The 19,143-nt window shown below is 37.6% G+C and overlaps 1 protein-coding gene across 2 annotated transcripts in view; it reads left to right on the top strand.

Annotated features, from left to right (window-relative positions):
• The window catches only part of NCAM2 (neural cell adhesion molecule 2), a 286,120-nt gene that overhangs the window by 222,389 nt on the left and 44,588 nt on the right, over positions 1 to 19,143 (top strand). For both annotated transcript variants that reach the window (XM_071563032.1, XM_071563041.1), the window contains exons 13-14: positions 13,728 to 13,847; positions 15,786 to 15,907. In XM_071563032.1, coding sequence (XP_071419133.1) covers positions 13,728 to 13,847; positions 15,786 to 15,907 — 242 coding nt within the window. The remainder of the gene's footprint in view (positions 1 to 13,727; positions 13,848 to 15,785; positions 15,908 to 19,143) is intronic.

The raw sequence follows: 19,143 nt of genomic DNA, 5'->3' as shown, positions 1-19,143 counted from the left end.
AGAGGAAGAAACAGAACTAAGATGGTATTCACCTTTAATTTTCACAGAATCAGAGAAAGGTTCATTGGAAGGAACATTTGGAGTTTACCTGGTCCAACCTCCTACTGAAATCAGGACTGATACCAGTTTGAGATCAGGCCAGGCATGGCTTTGTCTAACTCGCTCTCAACCCCCAGGGACAGAGATTCCTCACCCTTTTGTCATGGTGTAACCTGTTTCAGTGCTTCATGTTTCTTGCACTTTATCAATATTTCTTATATCTGCTCATAATTGGCAAGCTGCATCTTGGGCCAGTTGTCCTTGTTATTCTTTTTAGTGCTATTGAGAAAAGTCTCACAACACTGTTTGTATGTGCACTGGGAAGGGGTGGAGATAACTGTTCCCCCCTTGGCATTATCTTCAGCAGACTAAATAACACTCAGCACTATGTATTGTTCATGTGTCCCAGTGTCCCCTTCGTAGCTCTTTGCTGGACCTGACCAGGTTTCACAGAATCACAGAATATGCTGAGTTGGAAGGACCTTCAAGGATCCTTGAGTCCAACTCAGCCCTGCACATGACCATCCCCAAGAGTCACACCATGTGCCTGAGAACATTATCGAAATGCTTTTTATGCTCTGTCAGGCTTGGTGCTGCGTTGTAATTTTCTTATTATGCATTCTTTCTTTCTCCTCTCCTTTTCCTCTTCCGTTTCCTTCTCACTTATCCCTTTCCTGTTCCTTCACTTCCATTTCCCTTTCCTTTAATAAAAATACCTTTTCTGGAAGTAGATTGCATTTTCAAAAAAATGGTATTAAGCACCTGGCTTGGTCATCATAAAGGTGGAATAGGAAATTTTTAAACTAAAAACTTGGAGAAAGGAATACTAAAAGAATAGTAAAGGGAGTTTTTTGTGGGATTAGGTTAGTTTATCTTTCTTTTTTTGTTGGTTTTTTTGTTTTGTTTTTTAAGCTATCATGCCTCTACTCATTAAAGCTTTGAGTATCTGTTTTAATGTGTATTATTACAGTAAGTGAAGGGAAAAAAGCACTTCTCATTGGTATGGTAAAAAACACATGTTGACTTTGTTCTCTGAGGAAGAAATTGTTTTGTTTATTTTTTTAAGTGAGAGGATGCTTCTTACTAAAAACTAAACCAACACCTCATGTGTTTCGGTACATCACAAGTAAATAAAATGTAATTGAAATATCAACCTAAGGTATTTACAAAAGGGCAGTACAGAAACAATTACATAAAAGATTTGTGGTGTCAAATTTGAAGACAGGGAAACTAAATTATGGCGCAAAGTGCTGGGTTATAGAAGAATGTATCAAAGTTAAAGGAATCAAAGAGTAAAAAAAAAACAAAACAAAATCAGAAAATTCACATATCTGTTTCAATGCAATGATATGAAAAATCAGAAAAAAATAGGACAAAATTAAGTATTATTTTATGCACAGTTATAGAATCATAGAATCATAGAATCTATTGGTTTGGAAAAGACCTCTGAGATCATCGAGTCCAACCCTTGGTCCAACTCTAGTCCATTTACTAGATCATGGCACTCAGCGCCACGTCCAATCTCAGTTCAAAAATCTCTAGGGATGGTGAATCCACCACCTCTCTGGGCAGCCAATTCCAATGCCTGATTACTCTCTCTGGAAAGAATTTTTTTCTGATATCCAACTTAAATTTCCCCTGGCAGAGCTTAAGCCCGTGCCCCCTTGTCCTATTGCTGAGTGCCTGGGAGAAGAGACCAGCCCCCACCTGGCTAGAACTTCCCTTCAGGTAGTTCTAGACAGTGATGAGGTCACCTCTGAGCCTCCTCTTCTCCAGGCTAAACAACCCCAGCTCCCTCAGCCTCTCCCCATAGGGCTTGTGCTCCAGTCCCTTCACCAGCCTTGTTGCTCTTCTCTGGACTTGCTCCAGCACCTCAATATCCTTTCTGAACTGAGGGGCCCAGAACTGAACACAGTACTCAACGTGTGGCCTCACCAACGCAGAGTACAGGGGAAGGATCACTTCCCTGGTCCTGCTGGCCATGCTATTTTTGATCCAGACCAGGATCCCATTGGCCTTCTTGGCCACCTGGGCACACTGTTGGCTCATGTTGAGCTTCCTGTCAATTAGTACCCCAAGGTCCCTTTCTGCCTGGCTGCTCTCCAGCCACTCTGTGCCCAGCCTGTAGCGCTGCAGGGGGTTGTTGTGGCCAAAGTGCAGGTCCCGGCACTTGGCCTTGTTGAACTTCATCCCATTGGAATCAGCCCATCTCTCAAGTCTATCCAGATCCCTCTGCAGAGCCCTCCTGCCTTCCAGCAGGTCAACACTTCCTCCCAACTTGGTGTCGTCAGCAAATTTGCTGATGAGGGACTCAATCCCCTCATCTAAATCATCAATAAAAATGTTAAACAGGACTGGACCCAACACAGACCCCTGGGGAACACCACTGGTGACTGGCCGCCAGCTGGATGCAGCTCCGTTCACCAGCACTCTCTGGGCCCGACCCTCCAGCCAGCTCCTAATCCAGGAGAGGTTACACTTGTCCAGGCCATGGGCTACCAGCTTTTCCAGGAGTATATTATGGGAGACAGTGTCAAAGGCCTTGCTGAAGTCCAGATAGACCACATCCACAGCCTTCCCCTCATCCACCAAGTGGGTCACCTGATCGTAAAAAGAGATCAGGTTGGTCAGGCAGGACCTGCCCCTCCTAAACCCATGCTGGCTGGGTCTAATCCCTTGTCCACCCTGAAGGTGCTGTGTGATTGCACTCAGGATGAACTGCTCCATAACCCTGCCAGGCACGGAGGTCAGGCTGACAGGCCTGTAGTTGCAAGGGTCCTGCTTGCAGTCCTTTTTGTGGATTGGGGTGACACTGGCCAACCTCCAATCATCTGGGACCTCCCCAGAGAGCCAGGACTGTTGGAAGATGATGGAGAGTGGCTTGGTAAGCTCTTCTGCCAGCTCCCTCATCACCCTGCGATGGATCCAGTCTGGTCCCATAGACTTGTTAGGATCCAGCTGGCTCAGTAAGTCACTAACTATTTCCTCCTGGAATACAGGAGGGATATTCAGCTCCCTCTCCCTGTCCACCAGCTCCAGAGGCCAGTTGTCTTGAGGGCCACCTGTCTTCCTGGTGAAAACTGAGGCAAAGTAGGTGTTAAGTACCTCAGCCTTCTCCTCATCTTCCTTAACTATATTTCCCTCCAAGTCCAACAGAGAATGGAGGTTTTCCTTGCCCCTCCTTTTGTTATTAATGTATTTATAAAAGGACTTTTTGTTATCCCTAACTGAAATAGCCAAATTTACTTCAAATTCCACTTTTCTTTCCCTAATTTTTTTCCTGCATGACCTAGCTCTATCTGTAAATTCTTCATAAGTAGTCAGCCCTTTTTTCCATAGTCTGTAAACTTTCTTTTTATCTCTGATTTCTTGCAGAATCTCCCTATTTAACCAAGCTGGCCGTCTTCCCCTCCAGCTGGCCTTTCGGCACACTGGGACAGCCTGTTGCCGTGCACTCAAAATTTCCTTCTTAAAACATGTCCAATCCTCCTGGACCCTCTTGCCTTTAAGGGTTGTTTCCCAGGGTATGCTCTGAATCAGTTTTTTGAATAGGCCAAAATCTGCCCTCTGGAAGTCCAAAGTAGAGGTTTTTAATGGTGGTTCTCCTTACATCCCTGAGGACTGAAAATTCTATTATTTCATGGTCACTATGCCCCAGGCGGCCTCCAACCACTACATCATCTACCAGCCCCTCTCTGTTTGTAAACAGTAGGTCTAGCGGGGCCTTACCCCTGGTAGGCTCATTTACCAGTTGATGAAGGAAATTGTCCTCTATACACTCCAGGAACCTCCTTGACTGCCTCTTCTCTGCAGTATGTAGCTCCCAGCAGATGTCTGGCAGGTTAAAGTCACCCACAAGAACAAGGGCTGGAGATTTTGAGACATCCGCCAGCTGCTTGTAGAACAATTCATCTCCTTCATCATCCTGGTTGGGCGGTCTGTAACCCATAAGGGTGTCAGCCTTGTTGGCCTTCCCCGTGATTCTGGCCCACAGGCACTCAACCTTGTCACTGCTGACCTCAACTTCAACAGAGTGAAGAGACACTCTAACATATAAAGCCACCCCTCCACCTCTTCTTCCCTGCCTGTCCTTTCTGAAGAGCTTGTAGGCCCCCATAGCAGCACTCCAGTCATGTGAGTCATCCCACCACGTTTCTGTGATAGCAACTATGTCATAGTTTTCCTGCTGCACTATGGCTTCCAGCTCCTCTTGTTTGCTTCCCATACTGCGTGCATTGGTGTACATGCACTTCAGCTGGGCCATTGATTTCCTTCTCAACTCGGGCTCTATGCCCTTAGGCTTATCTCTGGAGAGCCCAGTTGCCATCCCTTCCCCCTTCAAACCTAGTTTAAAGCCCTCCTAACCAACCCTGCCAACTTATGGGCTACAGTTCCTTTGCCCTTCCTAGATAAATGAAGCCCATCTGCTTTGACAAGACTGGGCAACACGGAGTTTGCCCCATGATCAAAAAACCCAAAATTTTGACGATAGCACCATCCCCTAAGCCACCTATTGGTAAGCTGGGCTTTCCTAAACCTCTCCTCATTTATCTCCTCATTCATCCTGGCTAGCACAGGAACTGAGGCAATTACTACCTGTGCTCCTGTCCCATGAAGTGATCAGGTCAGTGCCTTGAAATCTTTTTTAATTACCTTGGTACTCCTTTTATTAATGTCATCACTTCCAACCTGGATAACTAACAGCGGGTAATAGTCTGAGGGTTGGATAAGCTTAGGAAGTCTTTTGCTAATATCCCTCACCCTGGTCCCGGGAAGGCAGCAAACTTCCCTGTGGGATGGGTCTGGCTGACACATAGGGCCCTCAGTTCCCCTCAGAAGGGAGTCACCAATTACAACAACCCTTCTCTTTTTCCTCTTAGCTGTAGTTGTAACCCGTCCAGTAGACTGGGGGTAACCAGAAAACCTTGTAGACAGATCCTCCTCCTGACTGTCCTCCAACAGACTATCCGAGTCCAGAGCCATATACCTGTTTTTTAAGGGCACCCTAGCAGGTGAAAGGGGTCGAGAGGGGGTGTTTTTGCCTTTACAACCAGGCACCTGTTTCCATTCGTCCCCATCCCTGTGGTCTGTTCTGTCTGCCTGATGGCAGGAGGGGCTGGGCTTCACCACCTCCTGCTGGGCTTCCTTAGGAGTGGAAAGGGTGTGACTCCACCAGTCAATTTCCCTTTCACTCTCCCTTATGTTTCTGAGCCTACACACCTCTTCCTTTAGCTCTGCCACCAGACCCAGCAAATCGTTCACCTGCTCACATCGTATGCAGGCGCTTCTCACACTGTCCTCTGGTAGCAGATCCAGGCTCAGACAGTCTATGCAGTCAGAGGCCTGAGTGGCTGCATCCTTTTTAGAGGGTTCTGTCTGTATTGACACCCCTCTTCTGGTAACAGGAGCAACAGCTTTCATTTTCTTGGGAGGCATGACTGTCTTGAGCTGTGGGGAAAGGTAGAAAAGAGAAACAAACAAACAAACAAAAAAAGGCCACAGAAATACCATCAGTATATACCAGTCAGTATATCCATTCCATGCTCTTATAAATTCCATTGTATATTTGTAAATTCTTATTTAATACAGTGGTAAGGTTTCTCTATGGGAGAGAAACATAGCAAGCTGAAATTAATAGGAAAGCCTCACATGTTCTCCTAAAAATTTTTGCACTTTTTAATTATGGAAAATTTGCTAAGAATGCACTAAAACCCATTTAATTAAAAACAATACAATTTTAATGAGAACGTCCTCTTCTAACCTACCCCATGCTACTTTGCATACATAATACTGTAAACCAGAAGAACTGGCTGTTATGCTCCTGTCTTTTGGGTTAGGGTATACTATTATCCAAGTCATCTTCCACTTCAGGGAACTACAGAAAATAGCAGCTAAGAAACCTCAGTTAATCAAAAAGTGAACTACAGATACATGAAGGAACTATTTCTAATTAGCAAGAAATGTTTTTATAATAATCCAAAAGGATTTTGCCATACAGTGAAAGCAATGGAGAAATACAAAGCATTCCATAGAGTTATAGGACAGAAAATAAAATTATTTCATCTAATTTTAGGACAGAATATGTGTTTGAAATCTAAATTCTGTTTTAATGGTGATGAGAAACAAAATCTCTCAAAGCTAGAGCCTAGTTGCACAGGATTGTTGATAGGATAAGATACTAATCGTTACAAGTGGCGGTATTTCTTCATGAAATATTCTATTTTTTTGTCAAACTAATATAACAGAAAATTGTGAAGACGATATCAAGGTAATGTGGTCTCCTTTATCACGGGGAGTATGAATATTTTGTAAGCCTATAGCCTAAAAATGCTACATACTTTAATTATTTTTTTCATTTTTCTTAACACTACTTTGCATAAATGATTTATTTTATATGCAATTCATGCAAGTGTGTTTCTGTAGTGAATAAGGTTATGGAAACAGTTTATTGTTACAATGATCCATCTTAAATTGCTTTTGTTCCCAGAGTTTTTCTTCTAGGAATTTTTTCCTAAACTGTGTGCTCTGCTGTTACTTTGATTAAAGATTGATTGAACTAAGGATATGTTTTAAATAAATAAACTAGAAAATGAAATTCTCGATAAAATCTATTCATTGTTATACCCAACGTTCATTAAATGACAAAACCCATCTTATGGATTCAGGATGATTCCTTTTATTATAAACTATATTCTCAACCCACAAGTTTTCTCTTTCTCGGGAGTTTTGGTTTATGCTCCTGCTTTCTTTATTGTCATGAATTTATAGCACTGTGTTTTATAACTATAATTGCCCCATGGATTACTTATCTATCCTTTTTGGATTTATTTCAATACAAAGAGGTATCAAACAAAATCTCCTGAATGACTCCAGGGTGGAGATGCTACTCTTGGTTCAGTTTGTATAGTGATATCTCAGTACCCAACCCAATAAAATTAAAAATTAAATATATGGAGAAAAGGACCTTAACATGGTAATTGTATTTTAGTGTGTTATATATTAATATTAGTAAAAATAATACAGCCATTTTTTTCAAAATGCATTTGTAATGTCCCGTACAGAGAAATATTTTGTAAGGAAATTATTCATGCTAGTGAACATTAGAGTTTATTAATTACACCTGATCTATCACACTGTATATGTTTATTCATAGGTGATTGTTTGTATTCACAGTTAATTAAACCACTGCATCTTTTATACCAAAATAATGCATTAACTATACATTATAGTGCAAAGAATTATGGAAATTCCTGACAGAGCCATTATAGCTGATTTTTAAAATGGTTACATTTTTTTCCTGTGTGTACATTTCAGAGAATGATTTAAGGCTTGATATTGCCTCCATATGTACTAATGGAATTTATGCCAATGATTTCACTGGCAGTTGGATTTGCTATCATTTTGAGTTTTTTTCATGTAATGTGCAACTTGAAATATTTTCATTATTAGAGTTCATTTATTTGTGTTAGTTGAATTCTGACATTTACAGCCAGATGCTTCAATCAGTATTTATGAAATTAATTGTTATTTGGGCAAGGCAGACAGATGGAACTGAAACAGTTTGGCTGTTTCTGCATATGAATTAACATTTTGTCTATTTTATAGCAAAATCCTTTTTTTCTCCCAATATTTTTTCCCCCGTGGCAATTTCTAACTTCATTTTGTCAATATTTCTGTGAGTTGACTATGAGGCTCAGCTAAAAAAAAGAGATTTTATACTGTTCCTCCTACTGTGCAAAGACATAGAATAAACAAAACAGTGTTGAAATTTTGGTAGAAGTTCCTCATGTTCTGTATCATCTCCAAGAGTCTCAGACATTTGTACAGAACTTTAATGCTTAAGTTCCTCACTGCTCTTCTCACATGTCCTGCTGCCATAGGTTCCTCACTGCTCTCTTCCCATGCCTTTTTTCTCCTGTCCTTGAAAGAATATGAATCATCATCACAAAGAGAAGCTTGTTTAAGCTTAATAAAAATGCTATTCATTTTTTTACCTCTGAAAGAAATTTGAGTATTTCCAGGGGACTAAAATTTATCTTGAGGGTAGTAAAATAATGAGTAATAGGTGCAGCAAAATGTTGTTAAATCAAAACACTCCAGTTATTAATATGCACTATATTCAGCCTGCAGTCTCTGTAGTAATACACATTGAGACTAAAGGGAAAGAAGTAGGAAAAAAAATCCTAAAATTTGTAATGCTTTTTTGACAGAAATTTAAGACTTCTGTCATGATTTCAAATATATATCTGAGCAAAGATGATATTCCAGCAATAATATGTCTGAGCTAGTTTGTTTCAAAATAAATTTATTTCCTACTGTAGTTAGGTCTGACATCCTCAAGAGACTGAATTTGGAACTGGACAAACAGTATGCCATGCAACAGATACCTCTCCAATGAGAATAATGCAGTGATGGGATATTTCTGTTAATTAACCTCATGTAAGGTTTACTTTGGGATTAATCTAGTGTAACTGTACCTTTAGTTGCTCTAACCTTCTTTGCTTTAGTGATGGTTTATGTAATATATTACAGTCCTTAGAAAGTTTCTGAGGAAGATTACTTTGGTGAAAAGACAATTTAGTATGCCAGACATTTCCCCCTCTCGTTCTACTGCTATAAAGTAACATAAACAACCTGCTCTGGACCAGAAAAGCAACTGGGGAATTTTGTTTTGAATTTACTGACTTGGATTTATGGTACGATTTATTTCATGGCAAATCTGGTGTCAGATGTTGTTTTCCTGTGGTTCCTCTTGACAGCAGTTAAAATTCTGCAACAATAAAAATGAACTGTTGTAGCTGAAATTCTTGCACACTGGATTTTAAATAGTATGGAATTCTGCATTTTTGTCTATCTAATATATTCTTGGGTTTTTTTCTGTACTACATTTGTGGTTTTAATGTTTTAGATTTGCTTGCAAATGACAAAGATCATAAGTCCTTTTTTTTAATGTTGCTTAAACTTTAGGATTATTGTCTTAGAGTAGGTTGAGCTGAGTTTTTCTATACATTAAGTCTTAATTACTTTTCAGTGCTGTGGGTTTTTTTTAAATTCTGATCCGCAACATTTCAAAAAAAAACCCAAACCAAAGTTCTTGGCGTATGTAATTAAAAATGTATTTATAACTTAGTTTGAAACTCTTAATTTAGTATATTAAACCAAAACCAAAATAACTGGTAACTTACGGTGTCATGATCTCCTCCAAGAGTACCTTGTGACTTGCAGTCTCCCTATCCGTCTTCTTATAAGTAGATAACAGTAAGGTGTGAGCTGTTATGCATCATGTTAATCTATTAATTAATTAAATTAGTTAATTTAGTTAAATTGCAGAGTTCACAAGAGAATGTTCTAGTTTTCCCTCTTTGAAGTATTCCTTCCAAATCTATTCCTTAATTCAACCAGTCACTATATGAATAATCCCAGCAAAATCAGTCTACAAAATTGAATTCTTTGACTGAAGCGCACAGATACTGTAACTAGGAAGACAGTATCAAAGCAAAAGAAGACAGATAGAAAAAACCTTGAAAAATTTCAAATCATATTCTGAAACAAAAAAAATTAACTTTCAGTATATTTGAAACTTGAAACACATCAATGAATGTACTAATGCCATAACATACAGTATGCAGTGGACCATCTTTTCACATTTATATACTGAACAGATACATACCTTAAAAAAAACAAAGCCTAACTAATTTTTTAAGTATTTTCTTCCATTCTCACATTATTCAAAAAAAATGTGAAAATCTGAGCAAGCAGTGAAAATTTCACTACTCTTAGATTACTTTTCAGCCCTGCCCTTTTGTTACATACTGTGGGACAGTTTTATATCTTTCTTAATTATTCTAAATACTCTCTTAGAACTGGCATATATAAAGTATTCTGATCCAGAATGGTTTTTTCTTTTTCTTTTTCTTTTTTTCCAGGAGGACAGAGTTGTATTTTTCTTCCTATATATGTAGTATATCCACATCTACCATCACTGATGACAAGTTGGTTGAGTTTTTAAGGAAATATTGTGCTATCAGATACAGTTGAGTGTCATGACATCCTAGTTCACACAGACATAGTTCTGAGTGGCCCTTTCAAAGACTAGCAACCTCTAGTTGTTAAATAAAGCAAATTGGCTGCATCAGATTAAATTGGAGATTTTATTTCAAGTCTTCATCTTCATAGGGCTACAATGGAATTGAGAAATGGCAGAGAAAGGCATGCAATGTTTACATTAAGGCACCTTTATCCTTCTCTCTGCAGGGATTTTACAAAGTACAAGAAGGGTTACACAGAGAACTGCTTTAACACTCCATTGCACACATTTTTAAAATTTATACACACTCTTCAAGCTATCTAACAGCTACAGCCAAATATTAACTAAGATATATTTAATAAAATTGGTGGATCCACACAGTTCTTACCTATTTTATTTTTAACTTTATTAATAGAACTCTTCACATGTATCTTTCTGTGGAAATTAGCAGGTTTCTTCTCTCACTTTGCCATGAGCCCAAAGTCATCTTGCAGATTCCACTGTTATCTCTGAGGCTTCTATCTGGGAAGCTGCCCTTGGCTCTCCTGCCTGAAAACCTGCATGTTCGCCAACAGTTGGGTTAATTCCATAAATATAATTATAAAAGTCATTGTATCTAGACACATAGTGCTGTGCAGGGGATTCTAAAGCATACACTGATGCTTTAAATACTGCATATGTAAGTAATTTTGTTCATTTATATAGGCCCCAGGAGTTCCTCAAATGTTTATAGATTCGGATCCTTAGGTTTCACATAGTTAACACATTTGTGTTTTATTAAGTGTTGACTCATAGTCATGCTTTTATGTTGTTTAAAATTTAAATACATTTACAGTAACACTAATTTTTAGTATGCCCTAAGGTTTATTTTCAGTGAAATTATTCAGCCTTGGAAAGTAGTCATGGCTGAAAGGCAAGTCAAATACTGCTACTGCTTGGTTTAGGTTTTAAATTTCATCTTAATAGAACTGAATGTTACATATCATAATCCTTTTCTTCTCCAAATTCTATTTTTATTCTCATGATGGTACTTTATTTTTTCATGACATGGTTATACTTTAGAGTTTGATATTTTTAAATCTCATGAAATGATAAAGTTAAAATGTGCTGGAAGGCATACAATTCTACTGCTTTGTTTACAAGACAACAGTTATCATGTTTCAGTGGCAAATTCATGCAAAGTGCCCATAATAGAGTGTGAAGTGTAAAAGTGACTGTTTTTCCAAAGTCATTAAATCCCTTTAGCACCACATGTAATGGAAAATCTGTCTGGCTTCTGCAGAAACTAAAGAAATAGAAATTCTAATAAATTTGGACTCCAAAGAATAGCAAAGAATATGGACAGAAATAATTATCCTTTCATTGACTATTTAACTTGAAAAGCAGGCCTGAAGCAACTATAAAAATACTCTATAATGCAAAAAAAAAAAAAAGAGGCTCCCTTAGAGACTGAGAAAGATATTGCTGGCTCTTTCTTAAGACATTAGATTTCTATATCGACTTGTAAAATATTACAGCCCCAGCTTTACTGGGCAGGACAAATGCTGCTGTGCTCCTAGTCAAGTCCATCTAATTTACATCCATTCCCCAGTATGAACTGACATATGGAGAGCTCATCACAGAGCTGGCAAACAGAAAACAGGCAATTGCTGTAGAGATAATAAAAGGAATCTTTCTTGTAAAGGCGGGGTAATGTTCCTAGAATGCAGTGCCATAATACTTATAAATATTATATATTATTTATGCCCATAAAGAATCGTGGAATTCAATTTTTTTTCCTGGATTTTGTTTCTAGATTTGTTGCTGGACAATATTCTTAGTCCTTTTTTGTGAGGCTTTTCCCATTTTCTGCTTCTCATGGCATCTCCAGGTGGAATCATAGAGGCAGGTTGTGTGAATGGTTGCTGTCAGGGCTTCAATCTTGATTTCTTAAAGCCCGTTCCAAGTTCAAACCCACTGGCTTCCCAAATCACCTTTTTTTGTTGTTGTTGTTTGTTTGATTTTTTTTAATAAGTTGCATTTTCATACACCTTCTCTGAAATATATACAAGCACGACTAGTTTACTTTCAGATCCCTAGTAGATAATTCAGAACTCTTCCTTTGATCAGCACAGGAATCTCTCATCTTAGGTTTGAATACATTGTTGCACTGACAGACCAGAGCACCAGAAATTCACCACTGCTGTGCATATAACTGCCGTTTGGAGTGTAGACCAAGGATAGTTGATGCTGCTCTCTATGAATGAAGAACAGCAAGTTATGAACCGTACGAAGGTGGCTGTTACATGCATTAGGTGCCTGTTGCCAGCTAGGAGGAAGGAAAATTCCCTTATCTTTTTGCCAGATTCATATTCCTCTCTGTAGTGGGTGGACCCTGGCTGGATGCCAGGTGCCCACAAAAGCAACTCTATCACTTCCATCTGCAACTGGACAGGGGAGAAAATGTAACGAAGGGCTCATGAATTGAGATAAGGATGGCAAGTGATCACTCATTTATAACTGTCATGGGTAAAACAGACTTGACTTGGGAAAACAATTGAATTTATCACCAATCAAAATCAGAGCAGGATAATAAGAAGCAGAACAAACCTTAAAACATCTTCCCTCCATCTCTCCCTCCTTCCTGTACTTTACCTCCTTCCCCCAGCAGCACAGGGAGACAGTAACGAGGGTTACAGTCAGTTCATCACAGGTTGTTTCTGTCACTCATCAGGGAGAGGAACTAGAGTCTTTCCCCTGCTCCAGCAAGGGGCCTCTCCCATGGGAGACAGTCCTCCATGAACTTCAGTCTGAGTCCTTCCCAAGGGCTGTAGTTCTTCACAAACTGCTCCAATATGGGTCCCTTTCTGTGGGGTGCAGTTCCTCAGACCCAGGCTGCTCTCTCCACGTGTCTCCGGGTCCCTGCCAGAAGTTTCCTCCAGTACAGGCTTCCCATGAGATTATGACTTTGGCATCCACCTGCTCCAGTGTGGGGTCCTACCCGAGGCTGCAGGTGGATCTCTGCATCCCTGGGGACCAAAATGGGCTGCAGGGGCACAGCTACCTCACCATGGGCTGCATCACGGGCTTCAGGGGAATCTCAGCTCTGGCACCTGGAGCACCTCCTGCCCCTCCTTCTGTACTGACCTTGGTGTCTGCAGGGCTGTTTCACTTATTCTCACTCCTCATCTATGCTGTAACATTTTTCCTTCTTAAATATGTTGTTATAAAGATGTTACTGCGTTCTCCGATGGGCTCAGCCTTGGCCAGTGGTGGATTCATCCTGGAGCCAGATGGAATTGGCTTTGCTGGACATGAGGGAAGCTTCTCATGGTCCACCCCTGTAGCCCCCAGAGCTACTAAAACTTGGCCACGAAAACCCTGTGCTCACAGTCAACATAAACTACTGATCCCCATCAATGTTGTTAACTGTTGCCAGTGGCCTCTGAAACACTGACCTTACATTCCTTCAGAAGCATAATTTGCTCAGTCACAACAATGATTTTATGAAGATGAAAAAAGTAACTATTAGTGTTCAGCAAAAAAGCTACATTTGAAACCACTATAATATTATAAAATGGGACTTGTTAAGTTGCAAGGGAAGGAAAGAAATTATGAAGTTGCCTATTTTTTTTTAAGTTCATCAAATTTTATTCCTTCTTTTTCTTTCTTTTTCCTTTAGCAATGGTTGTTCTCAGCAATTTGGAACCAAATACGACATATGAAATCAAAGTGGCTGCTGTAAATGGAAAAGGGCAAGGAGAGTACAGCAAAATCGAGATCTTTCAGACCCTACCTGTCCGTGAGTAAAACTTGTGCTATTAAATGAAAATATTTATTAAAATATATTATCTCTCAATCAGTTAATAATTTGAATTATGATTCACTGTAGGAAATGTTTTATATTTATACTCTACTCCCCATTGTATTACATCAGTCATTGTTTCCAAGAAATTATGCTTCTTTCATCTTATTCCTCCTTTCTAAGATGTATGAATAAATTTAAATTGGAGAACTTACCCCATTATCTTATATTTTTGAGACTCAGAAAAGTGTATGTTATATCTACAAGCGAAAAAACCGTGAAAGATATTAGATGAAGGGCTTTTTCTCATTTACACTTATATTATCAACATCTGTGAAAAATCAATTGGCCATTTCCGGAGACATTTCTGCATCAAGTTATGCTGCCCTTGTTTTGCAATTATTAAGCCTCAAACAGAAATCTTAAGCTAAGAGAAAAATGGTGAGAATAAATTGTTGTAATTATGATTACATGCAAATGATAAATTCTATGAAGCCAATTTTATGTTTGTAGTAGCTATAGGCAAGAGATGCAGATTTAAATATTAAAGGCTAATGAAAAATATTTTTTTCTCAAATTACCTTTCTATAGAAACAAAAATAAATAAATTAAATACAAAGGGAAAAGAAAAATAAAGGATCTAGCAGATGACAATCTATAGTAGTCAAACAGAAATACATCAGCAACTATTGCCAGACCAGTCCCTCATGAATCTATTGCAGCCAAACTGCTTCCTGAGCAGAGCATCACTCAGTATAGTTAATACTGGCCCTAAGGAAATGAACAATAGAAGTCATGCAGCTACAAAGAAAACAAAATATTTCCATGTTATTATACTATATTATGTTCTCATTGATACATTTCTTCTGTCCTAAACCAGTAAAATGGGAGCTTTCAATTTTCATTGAAGCATATGCATATTCTGAATATATGAAAGGAGAGATAAAATAATTTGCTATTACTTCTATGAAACAGTATAACTGATGGAGGAATGGCAGAAAGACATATAGATCTATCTGTCTGTCTGCCTGTCTGTCTGTCTACCTATCCACCTATCTGTCTATCTATCTATCTATCTATCTATCTATCTATCTATCTATCTATCTATCTATCTATCATCTGATAAAAAGCTAGGCAAACTTTATTTTGAGATCTAGGTCAGTTTATCCTTACATTGATAAGGGATAAACACAAACAGTAGAATTATTTCTGAAGGAACTATATCTCTCTGAGTGAATGACAATTTACAGATATTTTGAAGATTGGACACTTAAGTATGACATCTTCTTTTAGGACCTGTTTGAAAAATTTGTAACAAACATTTCAGATAGAAATGATAATTAGTCTGTGAATTTTGACTAGTAAAGTGGCTTAAACTGGCTTTTGATTGTATGTTTAAGAGTACTTTTTCCATTACAAAGAAAATTGGGTTTGGTTTTGGAAATCTTTACATTTATTCTTGATATTGACTACTCTAAAAATATCTAATTTGCATTGGCACATTTATTGGAGAGTGAATTTACTTTAAATTACAATTTAGCACATGAAAATAAAGCTCATACTTAAAATTAAGGATTTTTACCTGTAAAAGAGTGTTGCTCTTAAAATTCAGTTAAGTAGCAGACTACCAGCCTTGCTGAATTGATGGCTAAGGGATTTCAGAAGGAAATAACAGTTCAAAGTGTCAAAAGTTGGAAGGTCTCAAAGAAATAATTTTTTTTTTGTAATTCACATAATATTGTTTCCTTGTATGAGGAATCTATATTGGAATATATTTTATAAAAAAATTGAACACTCATATTAAGGTTGTTCTGCATTTCCTGGGGGGATCATATTGACTTTAAGATTTGCATTATAATTGCTATGGGCAATCTGTAATTTAAGATTTATCTCACTGCTGAATTATTATTATGTGCTGGGTTTTTCCTTGTTTAGGGGAGCCAAGCCCCCCTTCAATTCATGGACAACCAGAAAGTGGCAAGAGTTTTAAACTTAGCATAACTAAACAGGATGATGGAGGTGCCCCCATACTGGAATATATTGTTAAATACAGAAGTGTAAGTATTTCAGTTATTCAAAATAAGTAAGTTATGCTTATTAATATCTGTTTTTAATGCTCAGAAGACTGTTGGCATGATTTGAAATTTAACAATTTTTAAAAAATTTTGTATACTAGGAAAAGTCAATAAGATACAGTATGTTTTCTTTTGTTGCTATGTTGCTAATACTAGATTATAAAATAGAAAAATAAAAGAAAATCCCTTCCTAAAGATGTAACTGAAATTTCCTTCCAGCAAGAAAACTATATTCTCTGTTTTGTCATATGGTAAATTAGGAACAAATCTGACAAGTTTAGAAAACAGGCTTTTCTGTAATGTATAATCTATTAAAAAAAAAAAAAAGTGGTGTTTGCTTTTTTCTATCATTAAAGTAGCTCAAATATCTATCAATTCTGATGTGCTATGTTTAGAAATGATTGGACTGAATAAGAAGCTACAGAGCTGGCAAAAGTGATAAATTAAATTTCAAAGTGTGCATTTAAAAAAAAACAAAAACCAACAACAAAAAAAAAACCAAACCAAAACAACACCTTCTTTGTGTTCTTTTGGAAAGATTCTAGTAGACTTATCTGACAAAATTAAGTAGACCCACGTTTTATCAGAGTGTTACAGCAGATTTACACGTACTTTTTGAGAGTCTGAAAGACTGGGAATGTGACATCAGATTTGTAGACATGTTAAATGGAGTGTAGTGGGGATTGTATTCAACAGAAAGAAGAAATCTTTGGGAAATTCACTGCAGAACCTCTTATAGTGTCCCCCAAAAGACAATTCCTTGAGTTGTAACAATTTTTGTCACATTGCCTGATGTTTTCTATAATATAACTTTTTGATCATAGTCCTGGGATTATGCAATTGCTGAACCTGGTGTGTAAAATGATTCTCCTAAACTGAGTAAACCAAAAAAGATTGGTAGCTCCAAATCTATTCAAAAACGCTTGGTAGCACTTTTAAGAGTAGCATGAAACAATGACTAGGAGTTATTCTGGTATCACTGATCCCTAAATCTTAATTGACCTCTTTAAATGACTTTCAGTCTGGTGAATACAGTTGGCATTAAAAAAAAAAAAAGCAATTGCAAAGAAGACAAGGGTAGTAAATGTTCAATTAAAGATACAATGCAGTTTTGTGGGATTGAACTTCTTAGTTGATTATAATGCCTCTCAGTATTTATCATTTGGAAGAAAACAAAGTGGATGCAATAGATGCTTGTAGCATATGGAATTTAATCTGTTTTCATGACCTAAATAAGCTAAATGCTTTTGGATCTATCCTGAAAATTTTTGGAAATCTGAGTTTGAATAAGCTACAATATTATAGTATAAAAGATGACTTTTCATGTATGTTGTTGTAAAGTAAATGCAACAGTTTAAACACTAAGTGGAAACTTAATAGGTTACTGAAGAAGATAGCATTTACTTGAACCTCAAGTCTGTGTCTCCTTAAGCTTCGAATTGAAAAAGCAATTTGACTAAATTAAAGGCCTTCCTACAACAAAAGAAGCAGAATAGGTTTTTTTGGTGTTTTAATCAGAATGAATGAATGCTATTTAAAGATCATAATTATCTGTTGACTGCTTCCTTTCTACCTTCCCCATTGGTCTGATTTAATTAACTCTTCTGTAACTTTTGCCATCCTCAGTTCTAGCACCTGGACCAATGTATTTGCTTGCATGTTTAAAGAGCATATTACATAACAACCTGTACATCAGTGGCTTTTTTTTCTCATGTCTTATAAAAATCAGTTCCCTCACATTTAGCCAGATTTTTATTTCTTTTAAAACTGAGGTAAAGACAACCTTGCCCTGGTTTAGGGCAATTGGTAAGTTCTATTTGTCTGGAAATCACGTATTTCATTCTATCAAATATTGCTTTCCTACCATCAGTTTCTTCATATTAAGGGTGGAAATTAATGACTAAAATCAGATAAGAAGCAGCTTGACATTTTCCTCTGTATTCCAGAGAATACAATTTTTATGAGTAGCAGCCTCAACTTTTTTTCATGCTGTTGCATTAAGTCAAGACAGTCTGACAAAACTTCACTGATGGTGTCTGAAACTGATGGCACACATTGGCTTCAAAGTTGTCTTAGGAAAGAATAGGAGAGAAGAGAGAAAAACAAGGGAAAATTGTTCCCCAGTAGCCAGCCAGAAGATCAGTGATAGGAATTCCCTAGGGAATCATCCTGTCTGATGTAGGAGATGACACCAAACCACATCTGTCATAGTGACTGTAATTTTAATGGGGGCTAACTCAAGCCAGTCTTTGGTTGTTCCTGCTCAAGGTACTTCTAAAATTGGTTGAGGCACACATGATGAAGTGCAGGTGTTTCACAGTGCATGTGAAGCTTTATCCATGTACATTATGGAGATGTGTCCTGAATGTGTAAATGGCTATTACCTGCTGTGTTATTTACCAAGTATCATACGACAGAAGGGGTTGTTTTTGTTTTTCCCTGGCAGGAAAAGTTTTAGGAAATATTTAGAATTAGAAATATAAATACATACATACATACATACAACATACATACATACATACATAAATAACTCTCTTTTATGGTTATAAACATTGTGGTAGAAGCAAGAAAAATTTAATAAATCCCTAACCTGAAAATCAATAACAGTACTTAATTTACCTTTTATGTCCATAATGATGTTTGGAAAAAAACATTAAAGGAGTGATTAGTTTTTGCAGACTTGGAAGTTGTTCACCATCTTGATGTGTGATAGATTTACTATTAATGCACTGAATTTTGACAAACAAGGATTTGATTGATAGGTTATGTGCTTTGATCTTGTTTTGACTATGTTGATTTTATTCCTTTATTCTGTGTTCATTTTGTTCCTTTATGACAGTTTCTTGAACATTTAAAAAGACATGATTTCTCATTTACTCAGACTCTGAGTTACCAACCAAAAAATAGTTAACTGTTTTTGCATCTCTAGATTTCACTTTACCTGCCTGATCCCTGGACTTTCTGTGTGTTTTAGTACCATATACATTATCAGCTGTTTTGTGCTTTGTCCTGTATTTCACTCAGACTTAGAAAGCACCAACCAAATGTAGTCAATTCTTGTGAAGTCACTGATTTAAACTATCAGATCGTCTTTTGTGAGGATTTATTTATATTTTTTATTGCCATCTTTCAAGACAGTGTGGAATCTTCTGTCCTTTTTTATCACAGGGACCACCATAATATGTATGCTAGAGCTGAGCTTTCAGCTCAACAATTTA

The sequence above is a fragment of the Pithys albifrons genome, chromosome 1 (assembly GCF_047495875.1).
Source record: "Pithys albifrons albifrons isolate INPA30051 chromosome 1, PitAlb_v1, whole genome shotgun sequence".
In the NCBI taxonomy this organism is placed as follows: domain Eukaryota; kingdom Metazoa; phylum Chordata; class Aves; order Passeriformes; family Thamnophilidae; genus Pithys; species Pithys albifrons.
This window is presented reverse-complemented; position numbering and strand designations above follow the sequence as displayed.